Genomic DNA, 17,900 nt, shown 5'->3' on the forward strand with positions numbered 1-17,900 from the left:
TCCTTCCCTCCTTCCTTCCTTCCTTCCTTCCTTCCTTCCTTCCTTCCTTCCTTCCTTCCTAAACGGTGGGATCATCTATGGTCATTGTGGCCCACCCAGAAATCAGTTTAAAGTACTAGATGCCAGATCTAGGCAGAAAGTGTCAGGCTTGACACCTAGAAGGTGAAGATTTTTAGAAAGCAGCTGGCACTGGGGTCAGGTAGAGTAAGATATGGGTGTCCGGAGCCTGTGGATTGAGTACTGTGAAGAGAACAGGCAATCCGATTGTTCCACAGTGATGGAAAGCAACTGCGAGGCACCCCTACCCATCCTATTACTGTCTTCTGTAACTGTAAGAATATTAAGATTTTTTTTTCACTTCTGTCCATAGTCCTGTTGTTATTCTCTGTGCTGTTCTCTCTTTTGCAAAAACAGAAGATATAGCTGCTTTTTTGAAGTTAGAATCCCCACGAATAGCTTAAGGTTCAATATTCAAGTTAAATTAGTGGTTTAGTTTGTAAGCTTAAAATTCCATACTTTTCAGTACTTTCCATTGTAATTCATTATTAATGATGTGAGCTCCAATTTTTTTGTTTTGTTTTGTTTTGTTTTCAAGACAAGGTCTCACTATGTAGCTCTGGCTGTCCTGGAATTTGAAATATAGACCAGGCTGGTCTTGAACTCACAGAGATCTGTCTCCTGTGATCTGGGATTAAAGGCATGTGCCACTATGCCTGGCTGTGAGCCCAAATTTTTATAGGCTAGATATAACCAAACCTTTCCCTCTCACATCTTTTATTGGGTTTTTATTGCATAGATCCCAGAAGATAATTTTTAAAGTGTTTCTATCTTTTATCCCAAGTTAGAGCCAAATATCTGTGTGAAGGTTATTAATTTCAAAATGTAGTCATGTTTTAAGCCTTAACTTCACCTCAAAAAAAAATTAAAAATTGAATAAAGCTGTGGAAGACTCTCCAGGGCCACTTTACAAGGCTGCCACAACCTTACACAGGGATGCCTCTGTGGAGATATCTGTCCAGCCTCTCAGTACCAATCTCAAATACCCAACTTACAAAATCTTCATTTTACTGTTGAAGTGTCTCTTACATTATGCCCTTGGTTCCTTGGCAGACTCAACATCTGCTACTCCCAAATAAGCACCATGATTTTTTCCCCCAGTGTTAAGAATCAAGCCTGGGCCTTGTGTGTGCTGAGCAGACTTCCTCCTACCGAGCTACATCCCTAGCCCAAGTACCATGGCTTCTTAAAGCTCCCTTCTTTGGTTGTTATTTAGGTTAACATCTGATTACAATTCTGTTTTAAAACAAATGCCTGACCTCTCTGTGAGTGTAAATAAGCTTTTCAAGATTTTTTTTCAGAACATTTTAGATTCTCCCCCCAATTAAAATCTTTTTTATCTAGCTAAAAAAAATTTAAGTAATATACATTTACTGTTGAATAGCTAGAAAGTATAGCTTATGCATAAAAGAAAGCCACAAATCACCCTGTCTTTTCATTGAAGATGACCCACTACTGATATTTTTGTAGGCTTCCAGGCTTTTAAGGTAATGCATACATAAATATTTTTACTCAGAAGAACCGTCATTGCATATATATGCTGTGCTGTAAAGCTCCCCTCCCCTCCCCCAGTGTAACACTCACATCTCACTGTGACATTAAATATGCCTCTCCTCGGTTTTAATGCTGCCATTGGACTCTATTGTGTGGAATCTGCTGTCGTTTATTTACTTAATGCCATGTTGCTGTCAGTAAGATGCATTTGTAAATTTTCTCTTATTTTCCTTATTATTCAAGAGAAAAAGCCTCTAATTTTCTTCTGAGAAAGCTGGTTAGAGGAACTTACTGTAATCACAGTATGCTCTGTGGCAGTGCTCGCTGCAGCCCTCAGCCGGCCTGATTTCCTCGTCCTTCGTTGGCTCTCATTGGAGAGGGAGTCTCTAGCCAGTTGTTCCAAGCCTTGTGACAACCCTTTTGCTTTTTATATTTACTAAATTTATTTAACAGATCACTTTATGTTCTCAAATAATGTGCCAGGTGCTGACCTAACTTTCACAAATACAAATGATCTTGTTTATGAGGCCCTGGGCTGTGGCCAGGCTTTCATGTCCTTCAGGGCACTGTGGACCCATGGACCCACAGTGGTGGTCGAGCTGAAGCCAGGGAAGAGAGTACCAGATATGGGCTCACAGTCTGTTACTTCAGCTAGCAGATCCCTTTCCTGAGACATAATCATTCTCAAAATCACATGGAGGGCTGGCCTGTTCAGTCGTCTCACAGAAAAATGTCTTCAGCTTTTATAGATGGAGCTGAAAGTCAGTAGTTGGTCCTGGCTACTTCACCTCACCAAGTGATTTGGAAGAACCAGTTGTCCTCTCTGAGAGCCTGTTTCCTTCTCTCTGATTACAGAGTGGTCTAGGATAGAGCACCCCAAGGTTCTTCCATCTCTTGTTGGGCTGTGACTGAGTCTCATGTGGATTCTGAAGCATACACCTCTGTTCCTCCTATCACTGGGTTCTGGGGCAAAGGTGGCCTGAGCCTCCATGCTGTTTTCTTGTGTGTGACCTCTTGTTTCTTTCTCTTTGTGCCTCAGGACTTCAGACGGCTCCTGAAGAAAGAAGAGAAGCCACTGCTCATGATGTTCTATGCTCCCTGTAAGTGAATGCTCCTTGGGTCAGAGTCTACTTAGGCTTTGCTTGTGGTGGGCAGCCAGGGTTGCCTAGGACCCTGGTCTCTCCACCTCATGGCCTTCCTATTGATTCCCATCTTCCTGCTGTCCTCTTCCTCTCTCTCCCCACTGGAATTGGCAACCTCCTGCCCTCTGCACCCTGAACACTACCGGCTGTCTTGTCTAGTTAGCTGTGCTTTCTTGCACCTCTGGCTCTTGGGTCTGCAGTGTGCCCTCCATCTCAGTGTGTGCTGTTGTTCTCCTGCAGCCCTGCCTTAAGCTCTTGGACTTGCCACTCCTCTCCACCCCAAGCCTGCCTGCCTCTGGGACACCGGCTCCCTCAGCACTGCTGGTATCTGGCAGGAGCAGGGGACTGGGGTGAGAGGAAGTAGGACCTGGGGACTTGGGCTCCATAGCTGTCTGAGGACAGAGGCTGTGAGAAATGACCAAAGGACAGCTGAGGTGGCAGGGGGAAGATTCAGAGTCTGAGGCCAGCTGGCTCCCAGTGAACTAGATGAGTTTAGCCAAGCTCAACCTCTCTGGGCTCAGTTTCCACCCTTGTCAGAGAATAGGCTTCCCCCGCCTTTTAACTGCATTTACAGACTTGTAATACAGACTTTACATCACCAGCCAGCACTACAAATATATGTAAATTACATGTAAATAAGCTGCGGCTGTGTCACAAAACCATAGTCACCCTTACCACGTGCTGAGTCCGGTACCAGATGAATAGTATATTCTGTTTTATTGGGAAATTGTTTGCTATGCCTGCTGCTTCGTAAGCCCCTGATGTGGATCAGCAAACTGTGGCTCCGTAGCTTACTGTTTGTATCATAAAGTTTGATTGGAACACAGCCATGTCTGTACATTGGCACACCATCTATGGCTGCTGGTCAGCTGATTAAATACTAGTAACAGAGAAACAGTCTCAAGGAAGTGCTGTCTAACCCCTCCTATGGACACATACTCCCAACTCTTATGATGATTGGACCTGGTGAGGCTCTGAGCTATGACTCTGGGGCCACACATGCCCTTCCGGAAACCAGAAGGGATTGTTAGTTGTGGGAGGGAGTTATGGACAGGAGTTTGAGTAGTGAGGGTGGCTGGCACAGTCTGTGGTGGCATCAGGCTTCTGTTGACTCTCGAAAACCTGTCTAACGTCTACCTTCCTGGAAGCTCCCTGAGTGGAGGCCCTTGCCCTGTTCTCTGTGCTGTGTGAACCTCTGGCCAGATGCCTCCTCAGGGTTCTGGTGGCTTTGCCTGATTGAGCCTGTACTTTGTTCACCATGACAACACAACAGTCTCTATCCAGACCCAACCTCCTCCCAAAATCCTCTTGGCCTCAAAGGTGCTTTTGAGTGTAGGAAGAGCCCAGTTATGCCATGTCTGAAGTTTTACAACATAGCTCATTGTCTATTAATGTTCATTAGCAGGTCTCAGCAGTTTTCCTCCCCTCTTTTCTGAGGACCTGATTAACCATTCAGCTGCAGATTACTTCAGAAATTACCCTTCCTCTTTGGCGTCTGGAGGAGTGGGCCTCCTTTGGTTTGTCTCAAGCTCTAGGATTCAGCACACTGATGAACTGAAACTGGACGTGTGTGTTGCCGGGCAGTGCATGCCAGGAGGCAGGACCGTGGTCCAAGCCACCCCAGGCTCCCGGCAACCCCATCCATCATTTTAAAAGCGCGTTCACTAGCACTAGCAGCCCGATGTTTGTGGCATCGGCCCCACCCGCTCTCTCGGGCTTCCTGGCAGTGGGCCTGGGCTGCTCATTGCAGCAGAGATCGTCTTTAATAACAGGCAGCTGAGGCTGGAGGGACGGGAGCTCAAAGGTGTCACCGAGCATATTAGTGGTGGGAATGGAAGAAGAAAACTGACTTGCTAAGTTAAACTTCCCACGGAGGGTCAGATTGGACAGCCTCCAAGGTCCCAGGGACCCCCCCCCCCAGCTCCTTTTTGTTATGTATGTGTGTTTAGTGAAACTAACACAGGGTTTTATTATACCTAGACCGACCCAGCTGCTGTGGCCCCACTCGTGGGAGTCACAGCCATCCCCTCACCGGGCAATCTGTCAGGGCTCTGATCTTGTGATTACACGTGGATGAATAAACCCAGAGACTGTGGGAGCCTTTAGCTGTGACAAGGCATCTGGGTCCCCAGGCCCTGCTGCTTTCTCAGTAAATGTTTGTTCACTGAATTAATGAGAAAATAAAAAGGCTTGTCTGCTCCAGGCTTGGGGCTTCCAGAGTGATGATCAGTCTAACCTAGTCCCCTACCTTGCCGTTGAATCTCAGGAAGAGAAGCTTAGGTGGGAAGCATGGTACCAGCTCTGTTTTTGTAGGTAGATTGGAAATGGGGTTACCCTGGGGTTTCCTGTTCTTCCCTATCCCCCAGGACCTTCTTGTCACAGAACTGCCAGCCTCTGCCCCTGGGACAGCTGGGGAGTATTTTTGCTGTAGGCTACAAATGGGCAGAGTTGGAAGAGAGGCCGCACTTGTGGGGACAGGGGGTCAGATTTGCTCCTGATGACTGGCTAGGCTGGTGGGCAAGCACACTTAGCATCTGAGAAAGAGGCAGTGAAGTGGAAGAGAGACGCCTTATGTACTCTTACTTTCCTCCTGGAATGATGTGACATCCCTTTACTCCATGGAAGTAGCTCTCTGGATGGGAGCTGACTTGTACCCTGTGCTGAACTGAGATGCCCCCTTGGGCACTGAGCAGCCCCTGCTGGGGCAGGCCCTGCTCACTCTGCTAGTGGTTCAGTACCCGTGGGGCAGGCACAGTCTTCACAGATGGGCATAGCCGGAGTCCCGTAACCTTCAAGAGACACAGATTCACTTGTCCAGCATCCGATGTCCCTCAGGGGTCAGGGGCAGACAGATGCAAATGGGGTCTTATTCCCTGGAGCAGAGTGTGTCTCTCCGCAGTCTCCTGCTTTCTCTACCATGGCCAATGGCTTGCATGTTTCCACTAGAGCACAGCCCGGTTTCTGTTTTCCTTCGGGAGTCTCCACAGCAAGGGCAGCGTCATCCCCCAACCTGTGTTGCCACTAAAAGTGTCCATGCTAGGGTGACCAGCCAGCAAAAGAGAGCCACTTGTCTTCCCAGGACCATTTCACAGACTCAGGGTTTGTAGCCTGTGGTAGAGGTTGTGTCTGGGTGCCCTTCTGTCAGGCAGGAATGTTGGAGAGAAGGCTGAAGGGCATCAGTAGTGTTCTGTCAGAATTTTTTGCATCGGTGCCTCTCCTAGTAGATTTGTTACGAGGAAGGGTTGGACAATTCCAGGAAGAGGACAAACAGACACACACACACAGAGACAGATGCACAGACACTCCTTCCTCTCTCTCCCTTTCTCCCTCTCCCCGTCCCCTCTCCTTTCTCCCATCCCATCTCTCCTTTCTCACCCCCCTCCCCTCTGTCTGCCCTTGGAAAGTGAGAAGTCCCCTCCCACCTGTATTCTTGGCTTACAGCTTTCCAAGGTGTGAGCTTGTCAGCCTGCCACCAATCAAGGCATGGCCTTGCTTTTTGAGACAAGAACCCACCTGACCATAGTTCTAGTCAGCCTTGGTTTCTGTGGCCTTCAGATAATACCTCTCAAAGCTTCTCTGCAGCAGGCTAGCTGACAGAAACGGTAACAGCTTGGCATGTCATAATTCCTGGTGCCAGAGGAAACTAGACCTTGTGCCCAGTGGGGTCAGTGCGGAAGTGTGGCCTTCTCTGTTTGGGTTTAGATGAAGGGGCAAGTTTGTATCAAGCTTGCTCTGAAGCAATAGTGGATGTTTGCCACAAATCTAACAATGCTGGTGTGGGTGCATCACCACCCCAAGAGAGGAGTATGACCATTCAGACTGTAGAGACGTGGGAGAGCCACAGGCTCCTGTGCAGAGTCAGGAAGGCTAGGATTTGTTCTCCGCCTCCTCCATTTGCCAGAAGGAGGAACAGCCCAGAAAGGAGGTAATGTGGCCAAGGCCATCGGCAGCCAGAGTAAAGATTAGCGTCTAAGTCCCAAGTGCTGGCTCAGGGCCCTCCCCACCTGCAAGAGCCAGCACCTTTCACGCTGGGGCTGCCTCGAGTTTATTGCCTAATTATGCTTGTAAATGGAAGAGAAAAGAGGCATGAAAGTCCCAAAAGTCATTGTACTCATAGTCACAATTTTTCCTTTCTAGTGACATTTGACTCTGGTTCATTTGCCATCCCTGACTGAGTAAGAAGGGCATCTTTTAGCTGTGCATGTAGGAGGTTGCTCTGAACATCTGTCCTGGCTCCCTGCGTTGCTGTGAAGCTGTTCAGCCACACTGAACCACTGTGGGCTTTGCTCTTCTTGCTGATACCTTTGCTTATCTCATGTAGACACTAGGAGTCTTGTTCTGTGCCTGTGAATTCTGGCAGCCAGGCCTTTGCTTTCTATCCTGTTGGGTTCCACAGGGCCCAGGATGGCCCTGAGCTTCCCAATGTATGTGGAGATGGTAGAGATGTTTGTGGGTGGCTGCTGGCTTGGTTTGAGGGCTGGGAGCGGAGCTCAGACTCCACCATCATTATAACTGGGTTTGGTTTTTTCTTCTGCCTGTAACAGGGTGCAGCATGTGCAAGAGGATCATGCCACATTTCCAGAAGGCCGCCACCCAAGTGCGAGGCCACATTGTAAGTAAGGCGCTGTGGGGGCTGGTGTTCTGACTTAGGGCCAGGATTGGATGGAGAGGACAGGCTCTGATCTGTGAGGCTATCTCCTGCTGTCCAGGTTGCTTCTGAGACCTGTTGTGTGAAGGTGGAGAACTAACATCACAGTGTTTACAGAGCAGGAATGTTTGGTACCTGTCAAAGGCCAGTGATGGCACATGAGGAAGGCAGCAAACCAGGGCCAAGGGGCAAGGGCAGGACATCTGAAGTCTAGCATTTCAGGCATTGGGGTCCAGAGTGCATGTGGCAGTTGCTGAGCGGGGAGTCCATTGGCAAAGAAGGGGGTTGGTGGTACTAGGGATACACTGAAACAGAGCTAGCTGTACATGATTTCAGAGCAGACTCAATGGAAACCATGCTTGCCCTAGGTCTTGGGCTCTGTGTTAGGGGGTGGAGGGTGGGGGTCAGGAAGCAGAGCAGAAAGTAGCAAACAAGCCCAGACAGGAGAGCTGCAGAACCAAGACTATGGACAATCTCCAAAAGAAGGAAGGAGAAAAGCGGGTCCCAGGGAAGCCTACTTTTAGGGGACACAGGAGGAGAAACCATCAGGGAAGCAGTTCTTCAGAGAAGCCAGAACAAGCAGGATGGTACTGATGTGGGCATTCAGCTGAGAGGGCGAAGTGGGCTGAGTTCCACCACAGAAGGCTCCCTCCGGCCGGTGTGTCCTCTGCCGTGAGTCTGTCTGCTTCCCATACTAAGGAGCACACTTGTTAAACGCTAACTATCTCAGATACACATAAACTACAGACCTGAGTATGTTCACGTTGTGGTGAAACCGGTCTCTGAGTCTTCATCTTAGAAAACTGAAACCTTGCTCTCAACATAAACTTCCTCTTTGCTCCTCCCCCCACCCTTCATAGAGATTGTTCTGTTTTCTGTTTCCATGATTTTGAGATTAGATTCCCTCATTAAAGTGAAATCATATAGTATTTATCATTTGTAACTGGCTTATTTTGTTTAGCGTGATGTCTTCCAGTCCACCTGTGTTGTAGTGTATGACACCATTTCCTTTTTAAAGCTGTGTAACACACACAGACACATGTATACAGACCAGCTGTGTAACACACACACATGTACACAGACCAGCTGTGTAATATACACACATGTACACACACCCATTGCTTATCTGTTTAACGTTCAGCAGACATTTGAGTTGCTTCTAGCTCTTGGCTGTTACGAAAGAGGCTGTGAACCTAGGTGTGCAGATACCTACCCTGCCTTGACTGCTTCTCTGGTATGTTTGTCCATTTCTGCACTTAACCATAAGTAACGTTTTTGGTGGCAGCAAGCAAAGCATCTGCTGCTCTTAGGAGCATGGAAAAATCTATACACCACTCACAGAAGGTTATCAGAGGAGCCATCTCAATGAGTCTGGCCCACATCCCATTATAGGAGATCTGAAGTCTTGAAACAGCATCCCAATCTTTATGGATCAAATTAAGTGGGGATTAGTTCAAAGTCAGTGTAAGTGGTATCATGTAGACAGGGGGATTGCCTGCAATCGGGCTGCAGGGTTGATTTACAGGAACCATTGGTTTCTCTGTGACCTCATTCTGGGGCAACACCGTGGTCCTACTTGCTTCTCACTAATGAATTTTTAGTAGCTTGCCTGAAGACGTTTGGCCTTGAGGTACATATACATCACTCTAGGGAAATTTCACTGCACAGTTTTGGGGCCTCAATAGATACCATATTTTAAGATTATTTAGCCTGGAGAAAAGACTTAATTACCCACCATGTTCTCCTTCTTGCCTGTGCCCGTGTACACTCCAAACTGCTCAGCTTGACTTCCAAACTCTGTGGAACTGTCAGATAAATAACTCAAGCCTCAAATCAGAATATGAATTAAGCCCAGTCAGTTTCAACCATATGCACTTTCTGAACCTTCCTCAGATACAGCCTCACTGTCCACCTCAGTGTCCCCCCCAGGGCCCTGCCACACTGCCACAGGACTTGTCTGTGCCCCACATACAGGCCCACCTCTGTTTCTGCATCATACCACATTATCATTTAATACAGTTATGATCTTTGGGCTTCCTGGAAGCAGGAACTGTGTTCAAGTCAAGTGTGTTTCCTCAAGGTACCCAGTCCAGCTGACTAGTTGGGGAGTGGAGAGAGTATCACTCCTGTTTTTTTTTTTTATTTATTTTAGGCTCTGTGTTTATCTAGAATGATTTGCTCTCCTTCTAAAGGAATCCAGAGTATTGGTTATTAAACTCAGCTACACAGTCAGAAGGAGGCTTGTAGGTTAGGGACTTAGCCCTTGGCCAAGGACTTATACCAGGCTGTTCCTGTGAAGTTGGCCCTGAAGTGTGCTTGTGTTCAGGGGACCTGTTCTTCCTTCCTGAACCCAATCTAGAGATCTAAAAGTTGCCCTTTCTAGTTCCACCTATGACCTGAGTTGTGGGTCACAACTCCAGGGTGAGGTGTCAAATGACCCTTTTAGAGGAATCACCTAAGGCCATGGGTGTTATGATTTGTATATGCTCAGCCCAGGAAATGGCACCATTAGGAAGTGAGGCCTTGTTGAAGTAGGTGTATCACTGTGGATGTGGGCGTTAAGACCCTCATCCCAGCTGCCTGGAGACCAGTATTCTGCTAGCAGCCTTCAGATGAAGATGTATCTCTCAGCTCCTCCTGCACCATGCTTGTCTGGATGCTGCCATGTTCCCGAATTGATGATAATGGACCAAACCTCTGAACCTGTAAGCCAGCCCCAATTAAATATTGTCCTTATAAGAGTTGCCCTGGTCACGGTATCTGTTCACAGCAGTAAAACTCTAACTAAGACAATCAGAAACCACAGACACCATTACAGTTCCTAACAGTAGCAAAATTACAGTTATGAAGTAGCAACGAAAATAATTTTATGGTTCGGGATCACCACAACATGAGGAACTATATTAAAGGGTTGCAGTGTTAGGAAGGTCGAGAACCACTGACCAGTGACATTATCAGAAAACAGGGAAGCTTGTTCTTAAATTTAGCAGTGGAATGAAGGCCTTGTATGAGTTATCTCTGCCCAGGGCATCTGTCGTATAAACTCATGTTTCCTTTCTTGTGTGTTTTTCTTGCTAGAGGTTTGTTTTATTCCATTTCTACTTTAGTTTATTAGGAAATCAGCTTTTATAACATTCTGTCCCTTCACTAGCTACTTAAAGTGGGAAGAGCCCTGGTTTCTGGGCTGGGACTCAGTGTACAGTAGTACCTTCCCAGAAGCCATGCACATGACTGGAGGACTGAGCAACCCAGAGGTGTTGATTGCTTTCTGCCTTTGCACACAGAGCATAGCGGGGCTGATATAGACTGTTCACCTCAGGAATCAAAGGCTTGCCTTCCCCACCGCTAAAATCCAGCTGGTCTAGGGCATCCAGCCTCCTTCCTCTCCATCTCTGTCATCTTTGAGTTCCTTTCTCTGGCTGTGCCTGTGGTAAGGGTCAGAAGTTGCCTTCTGCTACGGAGCTTGGGAGGTGTCCAACCTGATGATGTCATACAGGAAGTCACGCCCCCCTTTGCCATTTTCCAAACTCAAATGTGACCCTTCGGCACTGTCATTGAGCAGTGGTGAGTCACGAGCATCAGTCCTCCCTGCTGCTAACTAATTGACCGTACTCAGCTAAGCTGCTCCCTGGTTCAACTGCATAAGTGTGCTTCCCCTCCCGGCCTTGTCCTTATCCAAGATCCCACTGGGCCTTTGAGCATCTTCAGTTTCGTGTTAGCCTTGGCCACGATGGGCCAGAGTGGATATGAAACCAAAGTGGAACAGGCCTGGTAAGAGATTTACATAGGTCAGGTTTGGTGCTGGCACTCAGTCGTTGCCTAGCCGGGAGTTCTTGAGTGAGCTTCTGAGTCTTGGATCTTCCATTGACCTAGCTCTGAAATGGGAATGGGGAGGATGCTAGCCCACTGGGGGGTGAGGAGGACATGTATAAGCTATGGAACAATGACGTCCACCTCCTCCTAACTGCCCTGCGTCCATTCTTCAGGTCCTCTAGGAGGAGGCGCCTCCAAGGCCTGCGTTCTCGCTACACTCTCTCTGCATTCACAGACTGTGCCTGTGCTCTCCTTGTCTTGCTTTAGTCCCCTCGTGATCTTCTCTGTGCCCTCGCTTCTGCCCAGGCTCATCTCCTAAGCTCCAGTACCGCATGTCCTATAGCTTACACAGCATTACAGTCTGATTTCCCCTCTCTTCCTGAATGCAGTGGTTAAAATAAAACTTAGCTTCTCTCTGTCTGACTGTGAGTAGCCCTCCTTCAGGCCCCTTACTGAGCTGCCTGGCTCCTCAGTAGTGTGACCCGCACCTCGGCAATCATACCTTCTCACATTATCTTGTCTACATCCACCATCTTGGATCAGGCTCTACCTGGCCACGTAGGTGTTTGTTGAAGGCTACTGATATTCCCTTGTAGGTCCCCCTGACCTACAGTTCTTCCCTGACAACCTGCACTGTCCTGTGCATTCACCCGGTGTATTCTGGGGCTCTGCATCTGTGGGTTCAGCCAATAGTGGATCTAAGATACTTTGGGGGAAATGCTTCTGTATTGAATATGTACAGACTTTTTTTTTTCTTTATCCCTTAAGCCATATACTATCACAACTATTTAGCATCTACATTGTCTTCTGTTTGGGAGATAATTTGGGGCATATGAAAGAGTTTCTATAGGGTATGTGCATATGCTACTCCCTTTTATAGAAGAGACAAGAATCCCAAGATTTCTGTGTCCTGGTGTTTTTTCCAATTTCAGTGGATACTGAGGAATGACTGTATTTCACAGAAACGCAGCTGGGTAGTAATGCTTTCTTTGACTTCAGTAATTCTCTGCCACACCTGAAGGAGTCCCAAATGCATCGATAACTAAACCCTTTTCCAAAGTGACTCTGGCTAACTTGCTTATAGCCTTTGCTCTTCTGGTTCTGTTTATTCTTCAGTCCAGGTAGGTAGAAACTTAGAGTGGGTTAGGGGAGTGTGTCCTGCTGTAGACCAAGCTTCATTTCCCTTGGCCATTTGATTCTACTTGAACCAATAGCTTCTGAACTTCCCCCACTGTGCAGCCTCTGAGATTTTTCCTAGCCAAGGATTAAACAAGACGAGCCTGTTGGGCATACCGACTGCATGTTCACTAGAAGCTGTGGCCTCTTTATCATCTTGTACCAGGAGTAGCTGTTTTCCTTTTTGGCTTCAAAAACTAACTCTAAAAGTGTTCTACATGTTGCTCCAAAAATACACATCTTCCTAGGTGTAGTGGCAGCAAGACAGAGGCAGGAGAATCTCATGAGTTCAAGGCTAGTCTGGTCTACATAGTTAATTACAGGACAGGCAGAGTTACACCATGAGATCCTTTCTCACAGTACATTCGAGTGTAAATACACACAAACATACACCCCCCATTAACTATTCATTGTCACCCAAATGACCCAGAAGTACTATGGAATCTTGAGATTAAATGATAAGCCAGGCAGAGGTATTTTCCAAAGGCTACCTGGGAGATGAGATTGTTTTTTGTCTAAACAGAGGAATGAATCTTTAATGGTACCACACAGTAGGGAATAGGCACCTTCAGCAATCAGTTGGGGACTAGAATGCCCAGACAATGCAAAGGCAGTGTATGCTCTGGAAATGTGAGCAGGTTATAAACTTCGTAATATTAACAAAACCACTGAATTCATCTTGAGTTTAAACAGATTTTACTTTTGTCTCTTAATCCTCAAAGCCCACAGATTGCTGCAGACGAGAAAACTGAGGTACAAGAGAGGCAGCTGAGCCTTGTCAGAGGAAATGTGTAGGCTAGGAGGGGAGTTTGGACTGCAGCTCAGTGACTGTCCAGAGCTCATGGTGCATACTGCTCCAAGCCTCTGGGGGTGGTATGGGAGGAGGAGGGGGGAGAAGGAAGAAGAAACAGGAAGAAGGATGAGGAAGAGGAAAGGGGAAGGAGAAGGAACGGGGAAGGAGGAGGAGGGAGGAAGGAGGAGGAAGAAGAGGAGGAAGAAAATTATGCACGCTTTGCAAGGTGTCTGAGTAGGCAGACAGGCCAATTTCCTTCCTGTGCAGAAATTTTAGACTGTCTTCTTCCTTGGTAAATAAATTTAAAAAAAAATCTAGAGCCTAGCAGGTGTACAATTAAGAGATTTGTAAGAAAGAAGGATTCAGAATGGAGACAGGGAGCATATGGGCTGAGTACAGAGTCGGGTTTCCACTGCGTTCAGTAGGATTGTAAAGTTTGGTGCAGAGAAGTGATGCAATGAAAGAAGAGGATGTGTGCTATTAATCTTGTGGCAAATGTGCACTGATGTGAAGGAGATCAATTAGACAGGAAGAAAGAACCTTGAAGTAGACAAATATTACTGGAACAGACCGAGTCAGTCTGGGGAGTGGAGTGAGCATGGTGGCTTTTAGAGAGCTCCAGGGCTTCTGCTCAGTGTTCTTTACACCATCCCAAAACGGATTGGCGGGGAAACCCTGATGAATTAGCAAGCACTTATGTGTCTGCTGTATGCCAGGCACTAAGCTAGGTATTTAAAACACTTCACAAGAAACACTCGGCTGCTTCTGGGGCTGAAGGGACTGAAGGCACAGTCAGTATGACAGGACAATCAAGGCTTGTAGGAAATAAGGACTCTGATGTCATGGAACACCAGTTTGTGTTTAAAATCTTTGACCTGGCTTGTCACCTTCTGTTCTCTTAAGAGGTCTGCCATAGTCACATCACCTACACTTTTTGAACAAGGAGCCTCAGGGGGCCCGACTGACTTTCCAGAAGCCACACAGCTCAAAATGGATACAAACACTAGGATCAAGTTCATTGCCGACCAGAGTCACCAGGCTCCTTTTCTTGCCGTGTCCGTATGTTAGAATTGGTGATGCTTAGCTTCCCGGATTACCTTTTATGCTCTCTCCCTTCACCTCTGTGCTGCTCTGCTCTGTAAACAGCCTTCCTGTGTCTTGCCATTCAATAACATTCTGTCCTGAGAATAGACTCAAAGTTGTAGCACCTAATCCAGCCCAATGTAGGAAGGGTATTTCAGAAGACACTGCATTCTGGATTTTTCTTAGGACCAAGACACAATAGTAACACAGTTACCCAGGCGTTTCATTCCATTCCAGGGGTATGGGCCTTGCAAGGAGAAAGAGAGGGGTCACACGGCAAGCTCAGGAGTGGGGAGAGGCTCTGTGGATACCTTTTCTCTTATGTACCATGAGAACTATGGCCTCCTTATGCACATATGAGAGATGGAGTCTGAGACTACTATAGTAAGCCTAGGTGGGCAGTTTGAAGACAGGACATGAGACATTCAGGAAGACATCCAAGGCCCTTGTGGAGAGGCGCAGTGTGTCCAAAAGCCACTGTTTCTGCAACTTAGATCAGCCCGAGTTGTCACTAGGAGAGGAAGTGGCACATTGAGTATTTGGGTGGCTGTGGATATGCTCTAGGCCCACAGAACCCTGTTTTTTGCTCCAATGGTCCTTCTCCTGTAGAGAGAATATCTTATATATTGTATGGATGTATCACCCGTCAATTAAAAACCCTACGGCCTATAGAAAAGGGTAGAATAGAAGGTGGGGCATCTGGGCAGCAAAAAGAATTCTGGGATAGAGCAGGTAGGGGAGGTTCGCCTGGGAAGATGTGACCAGATGGACATGTGGTACCTGAGCACAGGTAACCAACCATGTGGCAGAATGAAGATTAGAATACATGAGTTCATCTAAGTTATGATCTAGTCAGGGAAGAGCCTAGCTATGTGGCCAGGGTATTTGTAAATATATTTTGAGTCTGAGTCTTAATTCTGGAACCATGGGGGTGGGAGGAAGAATCAGGCCAAACTTCTAAATTCTTGTGGAGCAGCCATCTGGAGGGCAGCCCTAGAACCCAGGGGCCTGGCTTTTGCAAAGCTCTCTATTGTTGTTTGGGCTGGTTCAGACAGCCTTGTTACCCTGGTTGCACACCACCTTACAAGGCTTTGTCCCATGTGTCATCTTCCAGTGTGACTCCCACCCCGGCCACGCATGGTTGGAGACCAGTCTCTGTTCTTTCAGGTACTGGCTGGGATGAACGTCTACCCCTCGGAGTTCGAGAACATCAAAGAGGAGTACAATGTACGCGGCTACCCTACCATCTGCTATTTTGAGTAAGTCTCTGGATCCCTTCTGGTGTGCACTGCCCCCTGATGGCATTGGTGTCACTTGCTGAGCCTCTCTGTCTCTGCCTTTCACAGGAAAGGGCGGTTTCTGTTCCAGTATGAGAACTATGGGTCCACGGCTGAGGACATCGTGGAATGGTTGAAGAGGTGAGTTGGGCATTTGTGTTTGGGTCCATCGGGGATTGGGCTAGGAGCGTCTGCAGTGCTAAGGGCAGCCCCTCACTCACAGTGCTGTGCTGGAGAAGAGGTCAAAGGAGGGAGAAGACTGATTGATAGATTGCTTGCATGGCTGGCTTTCCCTTGGGGATCTTTGGTAGGGAGTGCAGAAGCTATGAGGATTTGCTGAGCCGTTGACCTGTGGCAGCGATGGGGCCTTTTTGTAGAGTCCCACCTCTCTCTCTTTCTTAATGGGGAGGGGCTAGCTAACCTGCTGATTGCCGCAGCATAGTCAAGTCAGAAATCTTCCCTTTCAAATTGATGCCCCCCCCCCAACTGTGTGATGGGTAGAAGTATTTCTCACCCTGCATGTCAAGTTTGAGAGAGTTCAGTGGAGGTCTGTCTGAAAATAGGACTGTCACTTGAGTGTGTATTTAAAAAACAACACTGTATCAGATGCTGTGAAGCTTCTCTGAAACATTCTAATGCCTTCGACTCTGAGACACTGCTTCCTGACCCTGCTTCGAGGCAACCATCAATCCCTGTTTTATAATATGATTAGATATCTGGGCATCAAATCACGCAGTTCTGCCGGCCCCATCCCTCATCTTAGCGAACATGAGCCAGGTCAGCTGCCGTGTCTTGTGTGTCTTGTCCATCACCCCACTGAGCGGTCCAGTCTGCCTAACCTCCCCAGAGCCTTCCTGGAGCTCTCCTGGAGCCCTCAGGGTAGCCCTCCCCGGTGCCCACCCTGCTCTCATGTGTGGTTATTTGTGCGTCCATGTAGGAATGGCAACTGCAGTTTGGAGGTCCTCCTTTGTGACAGATCCTATTGTAAACACCCGGTAGAGCTTCTTGTCCAGTACTCATTGTAGGACTGACAGGAAGGTGTTTTTATCTTGTTTCATGGCAGACGGATAGAACAACTTGTCTGAGATGGTAGGTGGCAGGACAGCTGACCCGGCTCCCCAGGAGACACCCTGAGACCCCATTCAGAATTCATCCCTTCCTCGGTCACCAACTCATTAATATATATTGGCATCTTTACCTCGGGGACCCCGAGTGCAAACCCTAGGGTTAAAGAATTAGTTAGAGGTTCAAGACATGTATTTTCAGAAATTGTGAAAAGGATGGATTTTTGTATTAAAAACAAAACAAAACTCTAAGGATTTCTGTTGGAGTTCTGAAGGTTGAGACCCTGTCTCCCTTAACTCCCAGAAGCCCAGGAGATGAAGCACCAGTCCACCTGTGTTTGCATAGCTTTTATCTTTTGGAAGCATTTCCACATCTCAGTCCCTGTCAGTTGCTTTATTGCCTGGGAAGGCCGGTCCCTGTTACTATGTGTTCATTGTTTTAACCCGAGCCTTCGCTTTCCCATTTCCCTTTTTCATTTGATAATAAGCGTGCACTCCCCTACAGCCTGACATATCTCTGTCCGCCTTGGGAAAAGGTTTCAACAAATAGCAATCTCATTTGTCACCGGAGCATAAAATCTGCCCACTTCCCTCCCCTGTCTCTAACCTTTTCTCATTTCAAAACATCCTCACCTCTTTCTCTCAAAGGATAAGGTTTTGTTTGAGGGTGGGGGATGGGGTGAGGGAGATGTGTTCAGAGCGGACAGCTATCCTAGACAGGGGGTTCTCTCATCAGTGGAGATCCATTGTGGAGTTGCTGTCTCCACTAGAGCCTGCCTGCCACCTATCCTCCAGCCTCTCTTTGCCTCTCTACACCCACCTGCTCTCCCCCCCTCCCCCCACTGACCTGATCTGCCCACTTCCAGGGCTGCCTGCCTGGAGCACTTCCGAACATATCTTTTCCTTCTCCCCTCCTTTCTCCTCCGGGTCAGGAGCCCCTGCTGTCAGCTGGTGTATCTGTAGTCTCAAGATGAGAAAGGAGCTGCGGAACTATCAGGAAGGAAAAATTGACCTCCTTGAAGCCATACTCTAGACAGATGTGAACACTCAGTGATGGGGCACACCACAGTGCTTTCTTCAAGTAAGAAAAGACAGGTCACTTCTTTCAAGACATGCTGACCTCATGCCCCAGCAAGAGTCAGCTATGTTCCTGTATTGCCAACTGATGTGTTTATAAAACGATAAAGATATAGAATATGTTCTATGCATGTGTGGTGAGGTGTGAGGGGACGGGATGTCTCAGCGGGCCCATACCAAAGCATTCCTTCCCTCTGAGGAACCAGCCACACACCATAGAATAGAGTTTATTCAGGGCATGGGGAGGGGAGCCAGGAGGATACTAGAGGCAGAGAG

At 47.6% G+C, this 17,900-nt stretch overlaps 1 protein-coding gene across 1 annotated transcript in view; it reads left to right on the forward strand.

Moving 5' to 3' along the window:
- Pdia5 (protein disulfide isomerase family A member 5) overlaps positions 1-17,900 on the forward strand; it is an 89,085-nt gene that overhangs the window by 38,619 nt on the left and 32,566 nt on the right. Inside the window, exons 7-10 of the mRNA XM_028752280.1 lie at positions 2,591-2,651; positions 7,238-7,305; positions 15,374-15,465; positions 15,553-15,624. Coding sequence (XP_028608113.1) covers positions 2,591-2,651; positions 7,238-7,305; positions 15,374-15,465; positions 15,553-15,624 — 293 coding nt within the window. The remainder of the gene's footprint in view (positions 1-2,590; positions 2,652-7,237; positions 7,306-15,373; positions 15,466-15,552; positions 15,625-17,900) is intronic.

This window comes from Grammomys surdaster, unplaced genomic scaffold (genome assembly GCF_004785775.1).
Source record: "Grammomys surdaster isolate TR1022 unplaced genomic scaffold, NIH_TR_1.0 125889, whole genome shotgun sequence".
NCBI classification, from domain to species: Eukaryota; Metazoa; Chordata; class Mammalia; order Rodentia; family Muridae; genus Grammomys; species Grammomys surdaster.